This window comes from Plecotus auritus (genome assembly GCF_963455305.1).
Source record: "Plecotus auritus genome assembly, chromosome: 5".
Classification (NCBI taxonomy): domain Eukaryota; kingdom Metazoa; phylum Chordata; class Mammalia; order Chiroptera; family Vespertilionidae; genus Plecotus; species Plecotus auritus.
Genome location: NC_137776.1, coordinates 132,440,847 through 132,457,706, shown reverse-complemented (window position 1 = coordinate 132,457,706; position 16,860 = coordinate 132,440,847). Strand labels below are relative to the sequence as shown.

The window sequence follows — 16,860 nt, the reverse complement described above, 5'->3', positions numbered from 1 at the left end:
TAGTTTTTACATTTTGTTCTAACTCTAATGCAACCACTTTCCAATGACTACTGGGGCTACAGTGAAGTATTTCTCCTAAAATCAACCACATAATGACCACAGAAGGATTATTAAGTCTTCAAATATAAGAGAGCCCTCAAGATCACAACAGAAATATTGGGCAAACCTACCTTTTATAAAGAAGAATAGCTATAACAATGCAGATGATAAAGACCACTGCAAGGACAGGGCCTACAACCCAGATTAAGCCTTCTTCTTCATCAGTGATTGGCTGTGGATCCAGATCCATTGACACAACAGGGTCTGAGTAGGGACTGGTTGCATACATCTTCTGAGGAAAAACAGAGTCTATGTTAGTTACAAGCTATGTCTTTCTGGTGTATATCTTTTGCATAAGAAGTGGCAACAATTTGAGATACTGGATTTGATAGTAAGTATGTGAAACAATGTTAGTAAATAAAAAGAAGGAGAGGGGAGAGGACAAGGGGAGGAAGGAAAGAGGAAAAATAAAGAGGCTCGGCAATTTAAATTTCCTTATATGGTGAAGTATTTTATAATGAAATCATTTTATATGGTATAAATTACTCCAGATATACTTTTTCATTGGGGTCTATCTATGGCATATTAAGTGACTTATGAAGTATGGTACTAGTAATTAACCAGTGGCAAAATGTTCAATGAGCATTTACACTGTGCCAACGTGTGCCATACTATGTGAAAATCAACAGGAATAATTAGCTCCAGCTCTCAAGACATTACCACTCCGTTAAGGAGACCACATTTAGAAACTAAACATTTAGAGAAAAATATTACTATTTAATTAAATGTTAAATTATGTAAGTCATCCTTAATACTTAATGTATATTAGTTAGGAAATAGAGGCCAGACAATGGACAAAGTCTACAACTTCAAAAGAGAGGTCCAATGTTCAAATTATAGATGCAAGATGTATGAAACTGAGGATATGGCTTTCCAGAACATAGAATTTTTATGACTTAAAAGGATTTTGCAGTTCCCAATTTTATTACAGCTACTGCTCAGAGGTTGGTGTGACTGTTCCCAACTGATATAGAAAAAAGGGAACCCTTATACAGTGCTGGGGGGAATGGAAATTGGTACAGCCCTTATGAAAAAATAGAATATTGACTCCTCAAAACATTAAAAATAGAACTATCACACAATCCAGCAATCCCATTCCTGGGTATATATTCAAAGGAAACGAAATCACCATCTTAAAAAGGTATCTGCACACCAGTGTTCACTGCAGCATTATTCACAATATCAACGGTATGGAAACAACCTAAGTGCCCTTTGATGGATGAATGAACAACAACAAAAAATCTCTATACACGCACACACATAGACATGTACAATGAAATAGTATTCAGCCACAAAAAGAAGGAAATCCTGCCATTTGCAACAGCATGGATAAATCTTTCTGAGGGCAGCGAATAGAATGGTGATCCCCAAAGGCTGGAGGGAGGAAATGGGGAGATGTAGGTCATAGGGTACAAACCTTCAGTTATAAGAAGAATAAGTTCTTGGATTTATGTACAGCTTGGTGACTATAGTTAATAACATAGTATTATATGCTTGAAATTTGTTGAGAGTAAATCTTAAGCATTTTCACCACATTCGAAAGAAAGGATACTATGTGAGATGATAGATGTATAGATGTGCTAATTATCTTGATCTTGGTAACCATGCCACAATGTATGTGAATATCAAATCATCATTTTGTACACTTTAAACATATACCTAAATATATGTTAATTTTTCTTTAATAAAGTTGAAAAAAACATAGTTACTCGGTGAAAGAAAGGACTAAGTGTTTATGAATTTGGCTTTTATATTTTTCTGCCCTATTTTAGCCTATATTAAAACTCTTCTCTTAACTCTGCCCCTTTTTAAGGCCTTATCTTTCCCTTTTCCAATAGAGATCAATCCACATCTATGGGCTGCCCCTCCTCTCCTACCACTCGCTTCTCATCTCTTCTCACTCCATCATTGGTCCGAGTCAAATATTTGACAAGTCAAATTGTCATTATTCAGTTCTTACTCTTCCAGACATCTTTTCCAGATTTACCACCGTTGGTCACGCCTTCTTTAAAACTCCCTCCTCTGGTTCTCTTAATTCTGTACTCACCTACTCCCTTCCTAACCTTGCCAACTGAGTTAATTCCTCTGCATCCATCCCATGCCAGCATTCTTACATTTTATTTTCTGCTAATCTCTCTTCCTTTCCCTTAGCTGGCAAGGTCATCCCCAGCTTTAAATACCAACCTCTATGCAGATTACTTTCTCACTAATGTTCCCCAACCTGGAATCTCTGCTGAGTTCCAGACCTTCATTTCCAATTGTTTCTAGAGATTCCTACATGAATCCCCAAGTTAAGAATTGCATGTGTGTTACTTCCCTACTTCCCAGGCATACGCTCCTTCGGACTTCCCTTTTTCTCTCACCTTCGCAATAGCTAGGAATGAAACACTGCTGATTTTATCTGATTTATGTACCCCCAAGTCCATCCAACCTTCTTTCCAGTCTCATAAGTACCACTTTTCTTCAGGACTCATTCATGCTCATCCCAACCATACCAAGAATTTCTTCCTTCCTTTAACAGTCTTTACTGCCAATAGGGTAATTCTCCTAAACTACAGCTATGAAACCCTTAGGAGGCTCTCAGGCGATGCCTGAATAAAACCTAGACATCTTAGCATGGTCCTTAAGAAACTCCACAATTTGTTTTAAACTTCCTTACCACATACAACATATTCCATCACAGCAAACTTCTTGTTACTACTCCCCAAATGCTCTCTTCTCTCTCTTTAACCCTCTCACAAGTTCCACAACATTTAGCTCCAGAAGTCAAACTAATTTTCAAGGCTCTACTGCCTTCGATGAAGCTAACTTTCCTTAATTGAAAATAATCAATTATTCCACAATTATAGGAAAAAAATAATTTTTAAAATTTCAGCCAGTCCTTTTTAATGGCATTCATCTTTTTTTTTTTTTTTAAATCTGTGCATATGTCTTCTTTTCTTTAGTGAAACTATAAACTTCTGGAAGGCAGGGATTTATGTACTATTTATGTAGCTACTTAAAGCAGCTAGCCCAGAAGTTTGCAATGGTGAGTTCCCAACAAATCTTTGTTGACTAAAATGTTCACCTGTTCAAATGGCTGACATTATCAAGGTATAAAAGAATATGCTCATTTATTCCAGGATCAGTAAATACATTTAAATTTTTAAGATGCATTTTTAAAAATTTGGTTAAGGACATCAATTCTCATTTTAAGTGCAGTAAGCCGAGTAGTCCAGCTAGAGAACACATGCCCACGACGTGTTTGTTAACTAGTTTCCCTTCACGTTCTCCTCACTGTGCCCAGAAAAAACATCAACAGGACTAGGAGCTTTCTAATGCATCCAAAAGGACAGCAACTCGGTATATTTACAACCTTCTCAGAAGCCGATAAGAAAAAGATACGTACAGCGTAAAGCTTTACACAAAGGACAAAGATACTACTGGTAAATATCCAGGAAGCATGATTCTTCACATGCGTATAACCGTTTGTTTTGGTTCACACTTTCCCCTCTCCATTTGCTGGTCAGACTCAAACTGTTGGGCCGACAAAGGTAAGCGAACTCTCTGACTTGAAATTCTTGACCAAGAGCCTTTGAGATAATAATCTTGGTCAGCCAAGATGGAAATCTAAGCAGAGGTTTTCCCCAAAGCACATAGCTCAGGAACCAGAGATGTGTAAAGTGAAAGGAAAACAAAACCATAAAATGACACCAGCCATGTGAAACGTAGAGTTTGTTCAGTGTGTGGGGGTACCAGAAAAGACCAAACTTTGGTCATTTTGCACCCATCCTCCTATGTTCTTGATATAAATCAATGGATTGAGGTTGAGTTTCTGTCTTGTTGAAGGGGGACGTTTTCTCTATGCAAATTATCAGTCCACCCTTAGAGTGATTAGGTGGATTAACAATCATTCATAAAATTAGAGGCTTACAAAAGGACGGTATCACTCCTAACATTACACTAGCTGAATACCAGTCTCTTGTATTAAGTAAAGGCTGGCCTGTAAACATATGAAACATAAAAGCCATGCTGTTAGCTTTGAGAGCACCACTGAGAAAGATGAAGAAGAAAAGGGACAATTCAGATAACATATCTGGGAAAAATGTTAATTACATAATGAATGAAACAATGTGATGATGCACACAGGAAGGGTAGGCACTTCATCAATGGTGATGCATTTGAACACTAGTAAAAATATCTGGGCGACACTAGGAATCAGAGCTCTGAGAGGTACTAACGACCTAATGATCTCATGAGATTTCTCCTCTTTGCTGGATTCTCTGATCTACCTCAATGGTCTGAATTTGCTTTCTGAAACATCCTAGAGCTATTTAAAAGAAATTACTTTCAAATATCTAAAAGTCCTTTTTAAAAAATTGAAAAGATGATTTCCAACATTCCATTCCTTTGATGTTTTGCCTTAGAACCTTCAACCAGAGAGAGGAAGCATATCCGTGCATTAAAATTTCAGGAAGCCCGTCACTGTTTTCAAATGACATTCTGTGCACAAAGGTAAACCAGACAGAAAGGCTGCCTTTGTGTTTTGATTTTCCACGGGAGAACCCTTCAGTCATTTGAAGAGAAGCCCCGCTGCACATGCTCACACCGGATGTGGAGAATCTTTGGTACATCTCAGGCATCTTATACGGTAGTGACTGGCTCAACGGAGTTGCCACACCTGTCAGTTTTAGGCCCTAATCTATTAGAGAGACACAGTTTAGAGTAAGTATATTAAATGTTAATGTGAACTGCCACTTCAAGAGCCACCCCCTTCCCATCTCCTCTTTCTATTTAACATTCAAAGCAACATAAATGAAGACAACTCATTATTTAGAGTACCTTTGGAATTCTCAGTTTTATTGACTTATTTTCTGACTTTCTGGGCTTTTCTCTAATAAAGTCACTGGAAAACTGCTACAATGAAAGAAGCTGGCTGGGCCTGCCTTTTCCTAGACAGAGCTTCCCTATGAATCGGGATAGAGAGCGCTGTGGGCTCGCTGGCAGTCATAAAAGAATAAATACAATTACCCCGTTAATATATTCAAATACCTGCAAATATCCCGTGTGTAACTCAGAGCTTGTTCCTATTGTAATCATACAGGCTAATGTCTACTAGGTATTACACCAGATTTTTTTTTAATAACAGCCATTTTAAAAGGATGAGGAAGGATATGAGAGGACTAATGGCTGTCACCCTACTGTCAATACATGTGTCCCATGGAAAGGTCTTGGGAACTGTGCCCCAACAATCCGGCACTTCATAGATTAGAAGTCCCTTAAACTCCCTGTTACAGACAGGACCTTGTTTGTAAGGAAAGCTCAAGCAGACGACCCAGCAGTGTCCCCAAAGCAGGCCACTGTTACAGCGTTAACAACAGCTCCTGGGAAATAATTAGGATGGATATACCCACGCATCCCCGAATAACCAGATTCTGGTGAAAATGTACAGAATTCCATAGGAAATAGATGGTATCCCCCAAAAAATGTATACACACTTTAACACAGATAATTCACTTAATGTTTATTCCTTTTCAGGTTTAACTGATTTGAAATAATGAGTGAAGCCAGACTAAGCTCTAAACAAAGAAAATTCATCCTTATGTGCCACTAGACATTTTTAAATTGTAATACATAAAAAATAAAATTTATAGTACAAAATCAGCAACAGTCAACGAATAGAGAGCACACAAATACCAAATGAAATGATTCTTGGTGTTTATGATTCCATTGCTTCACATTACCAGCAGCGCCTGGACCAGAATGGTCATCAGTTTGAAAACAGGCATTGATCAAAAAAATAAAATAAATTGTTCATTTCTGTAGATTCTTTTAAATTTTGAAAATGAACTGTGTGTTAATAAACCCTGACTTTATAAACATTCAAAATGAGTATACATTTTTGGGGAACACCCTGGCATGTGTTAAATGCCAACACAATTAACTTACAGACTCTGCATGTTCCATCACTGCTAACACAAAGAAGACATATTCTTGACCACTTTGGAGTTGCTTGTTTGTGAATCCTCCATAATGTTTGTCATCGCCCAGGGTGAACTCCGTGGGAAGGACATCAAAGTGAGCGGCTATATATGGCTTTAATTCAACTTCTCTCCCATGACGGAGGCTTCTGCGTTTCCTGGATATCTCTTTAAGCAGCTAAAAAAAAAAGTGGGAAATAGAGGAAGAAATGTAGACAATAATAACCCAACTTGATGATAGTTTCATGGGAGAAGTTAGTTCAGGACTGGGAACAACCCCAGGGCCGTTGTTCACTCTTCATGTAGCATATCTGCATCACTAGAACCTTGGTTCTCTCTTGCAAATGCGTGTCTTGCTCTCCAGGTAAGAAACTGGACTGCTACTGCAAGGCCCAGGCTACAGACACAGGACAATTAAGTCCTTTAGTGGTGGCTCCTATCATTGTCCGCCCCAGCGAAATCTTTTCAAAACGGAAGAGTGCATTAGAACTTGTCTACAGAAAAAGCCAGTTTGAGTCATAAAAGCTTGTCAATTTGGGCTTTATTGTTACTTATCAAACTAGTACTAAACTCAGATAAAGCCACCTAAACTTTCAATTATTACTAATGTTTTTTAGAGATATTGACATTTCAGATTGTTTTTAGTAGTGAGATCATTTATATGATGCAAATTCCTTCAAATCTGCAGGAATAAAATCTGATGCCTGATTTTTAACTGACAATAATAAATAGATAGTTATTTATTTAACAATTTCCAGCTTGATTTGGCTCTTGGATTTAGGTACTTATGAAAACTTAATGACAAAATTACTGACTACTCTTGTTTTTAAAAATGGAAATAGTAATAGTAAAAACCAAACTAGTGATATCTTCTTAGTGGAATGAGACCCTAGCATAAGCAAGGATAGACTTCTGTGATAATAACTGGCTGCAGGTTGTACATATGACAGACGACAAATCTTTATGTCAGGAACTGGTAGTAAACTACAGTCTCTTGTACACAGAATTTTAAATGTGCTCTGCGGATTTAAAATGATAAAGTGTGAAAAACAGTCTTTTGATTATATAATCTGTGCTGTTATTTTTTAAATAACTTTTCACTTATCATATTATCACATTTTCTGTGAAATTTGAATTTATTGATATAATTAGAATTACATGAAATATAGGCTATTTTATGAAAACCGTTATTAGATTGGGCATAACCTGTTTATCTGATGATAAATTCAGGTATACTAATCAATTATGCACCATTTGGGTTATAGTAAATCAAGGCCAGAAACTTAGTATTATCTTTCAATTCTGTTGTCAAATTTATATTTACTCATAAGGATGATGAAAATGACAATAATAGCTAATATATATTAAGCACTTACTAGGCACTGTTTTCAGAGCCTAAACATGTTGTATTAGTCCATTTACTCCTCATAATAGCCATATAATTTAGGCTAGTATTGTCCCCATTTGATAAATGAGGTAACTGAGGCATAATAGAAAGTGGCAATATATAATTGGACTCAATTGGTGAAATAAAATGAAATTACATATAAGAGATTTTTAAACCATAATTTTGTTTACTTATTGGTTGTACAACATCAAGGAAACAAACCCAACAATTAAGGTAAATTGATCATCTAAATTGTTTTAACTCAGTCTATATTTAGACAAATATAAATATTGTGCATCTGCTTCCATTAACACGTTAGTGTGTATTTAGATTTCCTTCTCCTGAATTCTTTTTACATGTTATTTTTTAAAAATCCCAAGACCATATATTTAATGCAACACTTGAAAAATCATTGCAAAGGTTATTGTTGATAGGCAGCAAACGATGGTCCATTACGTGGAGGACAAATGCACCGCAGATGAGCTGAACAGTTTTTTGAAGTTGGTTAATCAGAAACATTTACCATCAGTTGTTTATGTGACTGCTCCCTTCTTCTACTTCACTGATCAAACCCTACCTTGATTTTATTCATATTTCAGATGTAGGCAACTGTCATAACTCATCCATCTCACTGTCATCCCCATAAATACCTTTTGCTAGGGTTTCTTTAGAAGATTTTGAGGAAGTATGTTAGAAAAAAAAAAGTGTGTGTGTTTGGTGCTCTTTAGAGCCAATGTGGCCATTCATTAAGGTGAACCCTGGAAAATCAACTCTGTCCCTGCTGGTTGCTCTAATCTCTGCAGGATGCTTCCTGTGTTATACTTTAAATGAGTCACGTATGCTTAGATTACACTGGAGTTAGCCAGTATGCTGAAGTTAAAATCACAAATAACCACATTATTTTACAGCAAGCTTTTTAAAGTACAATGCGATGAAAAGATTATGATATATTCCAAGACCTGCCCTGAATTAAATGTAACTAACATTTTAAGACTCATTTGGCCCCAAATCCATTTTGACTACCAATTTCTACTCTGCCCAGTCTGACTTTGACAATAGGTGTTCCAACTTTATAAATTTATTATGGAGAAATTATCCGCAAACAAAAGACACATGTGCTTAAAAAATAATATTTAGAGTAAATCTGTTTAGAAAGCTTCTTTTCATTTTTTATGGGCCTAGATGTGAGGCATACATTGGAACTCCCCATAGGCCACCATTCTATATTTTGATGTTGATTGTCTGAACAATTTGAATTATACACTGTTCTAAGAAAACTACTTGGTCAAATACATTTTAGAGAGGAATACTACTTTGTCAAACCTGGTAGTACCAAGCTATAGATAAAATTACTGAAATGCATTTATTATCCATGGTAGAAAAAAAAAAAGAAATGAAAAACTGTCTGCAGGGATCAGAACCGGAATGAGTAAGCATAAAGGAGGTCGCGGCCTGCTTCATTTGCTCCCCTCCACAGTAGTTACAAGATGTATTGGAGGTAATTCCAGAAGATATATCAAGGGCTTTGTTTTTTTTTTTTTTTATCAGAAATAATTTTCATTTTCCAGTCAATGCGTATCTTATTTCTTCCACCATTAATTCTACAATGTGGTCTCAATTATATCAGTAAGAAAAGTGGGTAGCAACCCATCCTGACCCCCACATTTTGAATTAATAAATGTTCTTTATCAAACTATTATACAGATTAATGTACCACAATGTGTGGGATGATTAAAATGACCCTTTGTTATGGGACTCAGCGGCACAGACCCATAGAGTTTAATTGCAAGAAAGTTCAATGTCATATAGCGTAATACTTCAATCCATTAGCATTGCTGTGCATTCCGGAGTTTGGAACCTGGTTTAAAAGAGAATCAGCTTCATATTACTTATCACCAAATGGCTCCACCTATAAGGAAATCTTATTATTTACAACATACAGATAATGTATTATAGAAATGCAGACTTGAAACCTATATGTTCCCATTAACCAATGTCACCCACCCCCCAATATATTTTTAAAAATAAAAAATTAAAAGTATTTGATGTCCTTTTTGGCCTGGATCTTAATTCCTTGAAAACTAAAAAAAAACCAAAAAAAAAAAAAAACCCAGAAAACAAACAAAAAAAAACAAGTAGAAAGACTCAAAGATTCTATAAATTGTCTTCGCATTTTAAATCCAAATCCAACTGAATTTTATAATTCAGCTGAGAATTGATTAAAATAATAAAGAATATCTCAGCATAAACTGTTTCAAAATGTTGACAGAAGACCAGCTGACCATTTTCCACATTCAGACAAAGGATAACTATTCCTCTAAAATCATGGAAAAATGCTTTGTTCCTTTATTAACAACAGAAAAAAATAAGATTTTTTACAAATTACTTAACAACCTTATTTAAATGATGCCTCAATTTATACTCCTCCAATGCTCATCTAATCACTTAAACAGTGACACAAAAGCATAGTCCTAACCTTGAACTCATCTCCCCTTCTCCACTTGAGTTTAACTCAGATAAATGAAGTGGATGATGATGAACCCACTTCTAGAGATGACATATGTCTGCCTAAAGCAGCTACCAGCCCTTACCTGTCAGATCACTGCCTCCTTAGTGCAGACATGTATGAAATAAACATCACTTCCCTGTAATGCAGCTAGGGAATTTCTGCTTTTCCTTGCTCCATTTAAACTAATTTGAGATAGGGAAAATACTTAGAAATTACAGGTTGGGTGAAAATATAGGGCCGATGTTGTAACTAATCTCAATAAATTAAAATCTCCCATTTCCCCAAATGGGAACCTTTTTACTTGCCTTCTGAACTGATTCAAACCAGCGTCACATGAAAACAGCAAAGTCTCTCTTAGATTTCAAATGTGAACCCCAAGCATTAACTTGCTGTGGCCTTCTGGGGTATCTGGCTTAATACTTCTGATCACAGCTTTCTCATCTCACTAGAGGTATATAATAATTAGGTCTTGTGGACAACTTCATACTAACTTAAAAAACAACAACCAAATGTTCTTCCTACAAAAAGAGTATAAATTAAAATGTACTCACTCTTGTGGTATGATTTTGGAAATTAAAATAATACTCATTTAGTATCTGCTCTATTTTTAGCATTATTTTGTTCCTTGGATCAAAATTTTGTGATTTTTGTTGTTTTCTGCCCCAGTGGTTAAATGTGATTTTGATTCTGATATCCTACAGAATATAGAATAAGGCAAACATATGCTAATGAGCACAATTCTGTGAGAACCTGGTCAAGGATCTATAGTGGGTCAAATGTTGAATTCTGCTGCAAAATGCTAATTTAACATTTGTAACAGCTGCAGCTACCATTGCATTAATGAAGTGGACTTTGGCATTCATAATATTGGTGATAGAGCCTTTGCTGACAATTCACTCACCTTTTACACCTCTGCATCATGTTTTACCAAGGGCAAGGGGCAAAACACTAAAGCTAACAAAGATTAGATTAGTTGTAAGCTTTATTGCAGCTTAATGTTTTTTAATTAAAGCAAAAGGCTCTTTGTTGTGATCCCTGGAGGTTAATACACCCATAGCGCTCAACGATCAGACCAGCCAGCTGACCAGCCACACAGAAGTCAGCAACTGGATTGGGTGCTGAAAGGACTCTGTAGAGCGGAGAATGTTTAGTAAACTAAATAACCAGTGAAAGACACTGCCAACAAAGACACACTTACCTCATCTAATTCCATTTCATCCGGACTCTCCCATGGCTTGATAAATTTCCCACGAGATTTCTTCAAAGGCACAATTATTATGTAGTAACCTCTGCACAAGAATCGGCAGACAAAAATAAGTTAGTTCAGAGAGAAAAGTAAATGGCTATATCTTAAATCTTCCACAGACCAGTGATTGAGACAGAAGGCAAATTACGGAGATGGAGTAACTTGTCCATCAATGACAAATAACCACCTGTTCGTTCAATTTTAAAAACAACATGTGTGACATTTATGTGTGACTTCAATGAGCTTATATGGTTATATCACCATGGCTGACTGCTCTTTATTAGTATCATAAACAGGATGGGAATACTTGGTTAGGACCCTGGTGTTGGACACATACAAGGCTACAAGGCTGGTATACTGAAATTGACCAACACAAGCTGCTGAACCAAATATTTTCTATGATGGCAGTTTATAACTTTTAAAAAGGGATATGTGTAATAAAAATTACTCTTAGTTTATATCATGCTTATATTATGATAATGATATTTATATACCCCTAGAATATTTTTTATTTGGGTAAAAAGTTAAAAGCAAAAAAATTACTCATAACCTTATAACAATTATATAAAGATATTAAAAAACTTCCCTTTCTAACTATCAATTGGTAACCCTAAAGGTAAGTGTGGCAGAAATTTGGAGATACCCACTACCTAAGGGCCTTCAACATAGATCTCAATGTAATACATCTATAGGAAGAGATGAAAGTAACCGAATTCTCCAAATGAGAATAGTTGACTAAAATTTAAGTAATGTATAAAGTTACCTGTCTACATATAGATGTGGGCTATTTGTAAAAAAAAAAAAAATGTAATTTCCATATAGCCTATACCCTGCCCTTGTATTCATGGTTAGGGACTAGTTAATACCAATCTGCAGTAGTAAGTATACAATGACTTTGCACGTAAGTGTATAATAATGGCTAACACATTAATCACTTCCTACTTCCCAGGTATTATATTAAGTGCATAATTTCATTTGGCCCCTTCAAAAATCCTATAAGAAAAGATAATAGACAGACAAACTGGCTAAATTACTGCCCCAGTTAAAACAGATAGTAGAGGGATACAAATCTATGTATATCTTAATCTTACCAATAGTCTCCTCCCGCCAAATACCCCTCTGTATCACATAACACTAAGGACTTCCTAAATTTTGTGGAGATTTATTTTGAAACCACACATACACTTTCAGAAGGGAAGACTGCCACGCAGGGGCAAGGGCACTAACGTTATATCACAGAGACCAATAACATACACAGGAAGGCCTCTTTCCACTTATCTCAAAGCAAAACCTGCAATAAACTCAGCAAACACTCCTTGATAGAGAACACTGTTTGCATAAATGCCCCGTATAGTAACCAGTAGCCTGTTGTGGCTTTGGAGCACCTGGAATGTGGCTAGTCTGAACTGAGGTTTGCTCTCAAATATAAAAGACATAGGTTTAAAGACTTAATATGGAAAACGAATGTAAAATAGCTCAGTAATAATTTTTAATAGTCATCACATGTTAAAATGATAATATTCTGGATACATTGGGTCAAATAAAAAGTAGTTTCACATTTTTCTTTGTACTTCTCCTGTAGCGGCTAGAAAATTAAAAAATTTCACATGAGGCTCTCATTATATTTGTTGAACGGTACCACTCTAGAGCATTCTTGTAAAGAATGTGGTGCCTGGAGATCTATATGGCCCAGAATTCAGGCTCTGTCACTAGTATGCTGTGTGATCTTGGGCTGATCCTTTAATATCCCTGAATCTCAGCTGTATATTCTGAAAAATGTGACTTGGGATGGTGATCACAAATAATAAGGTAAACAGGTAATGTGTTATGGAACTGTGCACCTGAAACCTGTATAATTTTGTTAACCAGTGTCACCCAAATAAATGAAATAAAAAGATAAAAAAGAGATTAAAATAATACCAGACTGTTATTTTGGGGGAAATAAAACCAAATTTATACAAAGCACTTAGCACAGTAGTGTGTGGCATATTGCACTACATGGATGCCACCTGCTTCTGGCTGATATTGACCATCAGAGTGGGAGAGGTGCACCTCAACTACCTTATTCAGTAGGACATAGTGAAATTCCCTGAGATGTAGTTTAAAGAACTTGACAAACTTTTTTCTCTCTAATCGAGAATTCTATGACTATACCTGAACCCTCTCTCCATGGTGCTCTGAGCAGCTATCAACAGACTCACAAGATCACATCACTTAGCCATTCATTTTCTTTCCTACAAATAGTCATGATGATCAAGGAGGGGGAGGAGAATGAAGAGTTGGAGTGTGTGAAAGGCTAGTACCTTTTTTTTTAATGACCCAGAGTAAGCTTCCTCCTCTCCCAGTCCTCCCCCCACCTGAAGGATTTGGCCAACAAGTCCATCATGTTAAGTGAGCACTGAGGGGAATGACAGGGGGTGCAACTGAGCATAGGGAATAACGCTGCAGATGTGCTTGATAAACACACTTGTCAGGGAACCTCCTGCATTTCTCTACCAATCATACACAGTCAGGACAGGTGCTCTTGCCTAAAGCGATGATAATGCACATTGTCATAGAGCTCCCACTGTCCTCATTCAGAATCTTGTAAATCAAGGTGAAGCTGATAAATTCTATTAATTTTTCTTTCTGCTTTCATACTTCGAGTTGCCATTCTTGTACATGAAAAAAGAAATCCATTCTTTCTTCTGCAGCACTCCCCAACTATTCATATTACTTGCAGTTGGGATAAGAATTGTACAGCCTCCCTCTCAGTAATTAATTGTGTGGCTGGATATGATCTCCACTGATCTTAAAAGCATTCATCGACAACAGTCACAGTGGAGCCTGCTTCAAAGCAACTCTCTTCTCTTTTTTTTAAATTGCATTTTTAAAAAATGTTTTTACTGATTTCAGAGAGAGGAAGGGAGAGGGAGAGAGAGAGAGAAACATTGATGAGAGAGAAACACGGATCGGCTGCCTCCTGCATGCCCCTACCAGGGATCCAGTCCCCAACCCAGGCATGTGCCTGGACCAGAATTGAACTAGTGACCTCCTGGTGCATGGAACAATGCTCATGCAGCTGAACCACTCTGGCCAGGCGCATAGCAACTCTTGTCCAGTGAAAGAAATGGAGTGGAGTGCTGGGAGTTTGGAACACCGTGTAATAGACTGTCTTGCCTGGGTCTAAAATCATACATTTCAACTTTATTCTCTGCAACTGTGGTTTTATAAACACCAATGTGGTTGCTTTTCCGGAAACCTAGATTTCCCCAGAGTGTACTGCTTCCCTTGAAGTCTCATGTGGTGGCCATTGAGACTCCTCCTCATGAACCTCAGGGTTAGGACTTGGGGTTTCTTTTCTAGGACTGGCCCATGAACCACCATGGCTCTCAGATCCTTGACATCCTTGAACTCTGCCTTTCTAAAGCCAACATCCTCCACTCTACCATGGCTGAAATCTGTGATGGCCTTTCTCTGTGCCTGAACCCAAGGAGCTGAACACAGCTTGAGAAATAACACATAGGGCAGAAGGATGCCATAAATTCATGATCAGCGAACTCAAGCCCTCAATACTGCCTGGAAATAGACCACAACTTCTTTAGTTACCTAGTTTTTCAATTTTACATGATAACGATTTCAAACTTCCTCCCCTGGACTCAAACCTTAAACCTCCTTATCTTCCCACTATAAGATGGCCTTATCACTCATATACAGAGAAAATAAATACATTCAGACAATATTTCCCTCAACATCTGTCTACCAGACTACAAGCCTACCTACATCTGTACAAAACCAAAATCTTTCCTTTGGGTGGAGTAGGAGGACTGGCTCTATTTTTTAAGGCCAAGCACTCTTTCTTGCATTGGTTCCCAACATTTCACTCTAAGGAAGTTTACCATATACTAGCGATTTTCAACCTTTTTCTTTTCGTGGCACACATAAACTAATTACTAAAATTCCTCAGCACACCAAAATCCTATCTAATAAAAGGGTAATATGCAAATTAACCATCACTCCGACACAAATATGGCAGTGTCCATAGCCATAAGATGGTGGCCCCCAGTCTCCTCAGCCTTGTCAGAATCCCTCAGTCCTGGTGGGGCTGCCACTGAGAGCAGGCAGCATGAGCGGCCTGGCAGAATGCTTGCTTCGTTGCCGCGGCGACGGAGGGCCTCTGGGCAGCAAGCATGGAACGGAGGGCCTCTGGGGAACAAGGGGGATGGACCGCAGCCTCTGCCACCGAGTGCAGGCCTGTAGAGGAGATGGCGGGCCTGCCTCCCATGGAAGCAGCACGGCTCCTTCCCAGCGCCCACGCTCGCTTCTGCCTCCCGGGGAAGCTGCATGGCTCCCGTGGAAGCAGTGCAGCTCCCGGCAGCGTGCTGCGGTTCCCACCAGCTTCCACAGAAGTGGCGGGTGACCTACTGCACATGATATTGCATAATGGGCTACTAGTATATTTTTGCTGATTTGACACAAAAAAGTATACTTTAATTCATTTACATCAGGTGGCTATTGTGTTGGCTGTTGTCATGTTATTTGATAATCTAAAGAAAAAGAGGCCAGGGCCCCTGCCTAAAGAGTCAGGTATTACATGTTTTAAAAATTCTTGTGGCACATCAGCATGCCACAGCACAGAGGTTGAAATTCGCTGCTATATATCACACCCCTTCTCTTTCTCATATATGAATATCTCAGCTTCTTCCACCTCATTGGATCCTATACATTTGCTTTCAACCTTACATAAGTATCTGCCATTTAAAAATAAAGCAAACCACATCCCATTCCAGTCATCATTCCTTCTCTCTCCTACCCCTTACTGTCCAAATTCTGAGAAGAGCTGTCTGTTCTTGCCGGTCTCCATTTCTTTACCTTCCATTCACTTTCTGGTTGGCGAGGGTCCTGCCTCATAAGCCCACCTCCCTGTCCTTGCCAGGGTGCTCAGTGACCTCAATCATGTTACATCAAAGGGAGAATTTTTGACTCTCTTCTCTCTTTATCTTTTAGCAGAATCTGACAATGTCAGTAAGACCCTCTCAGTGTTTCCTCTGTATCTAACTCTCCCGGTTCTATAGTTACATTCCTCTGCACGTTACTCTTGTTTCTCTAGCAGGATTTAGCATCTGTTACCCAACAACTAAATGATAGAGTTCCTCGAGGCTCTGGCCAAGGACTCCTTTCCACTCCTTCTCTTCCTTTGTGATGTTATTCGAGCGCAGAGCATCATTTATTACCTACACGCAAACGATATACAGACTCACATCTTCAGCCAGAACGCTCCTCTGAACACTTCAGGTTTATCCAATTCCAACTTTAGGTCTCCATTTCTATGTCACAAAAGTACTTCACATTTACTGTGATTAAAACAAACAAAAAATGCCTCCAAAATAAATCGTCTTCCAATATCAACCACGATCCTTTTTGCGGAACAAGCTCTAACCTAAGTGTTTCCCATTAACAATCTACTTTCACTCTCTCTTTCTCTCATGCCCAACCTATTACAAAGTCCTATGGCTTCCAAACCGTTCCCTACTGTTCACACCTGTCTTCTTCTCAGCCGTCACCACCCCAGGCTTATCCCATTGTCACCTATCTGGATTGTTCCGTCCTCTCCTAACATTCTATCACTATAGAGTTTAGACCCCTGCTGTTCAGTCTCTGACCAAACCATATGATCTAA

At 37.9% G+C, this 16,860-nt stretch overlaps 1 protein-coding gene across 32 annotated transcripts in view; it reads right to left on the bottom strand.

The window, feature by feature from the left end:
• PTPRD (protein tyrosine phosphatase receptor type D) overlaps positions 1 to 16,860 on the bottom strand; it is a 2,215,209-nt gene that overhangs the window by 138,876 nt on the left and 2,059,473 nt on the right. For 30 of the 32 annotated variants that reach the window (XM_080668837.1, XM_080668841.1, XM_080668865.1 and 27 more), the window contains 3 exons: positions 11,154 to 11,244; positions 6,028 to 6,237; positions 171 to 331 (listed from right to left, as the gene is read on the bottom strand). In XM_080668837.1, the coding sequence (XP_080524963.1) occupies positions 171 to 331; positions 6,028 to 6,237; positions 11,154 to 11,244 (462 nt within the window). The remainder of the gene's footprint in view (positions 1 to 170; positions 332 to 6,027; positions 6,238 to 11,153; positions 11,245 to 16,860) is intronic. The other 2 variants (XM_080668867.1, XM_080668845.1) reach the window with 1 other exon arrangement.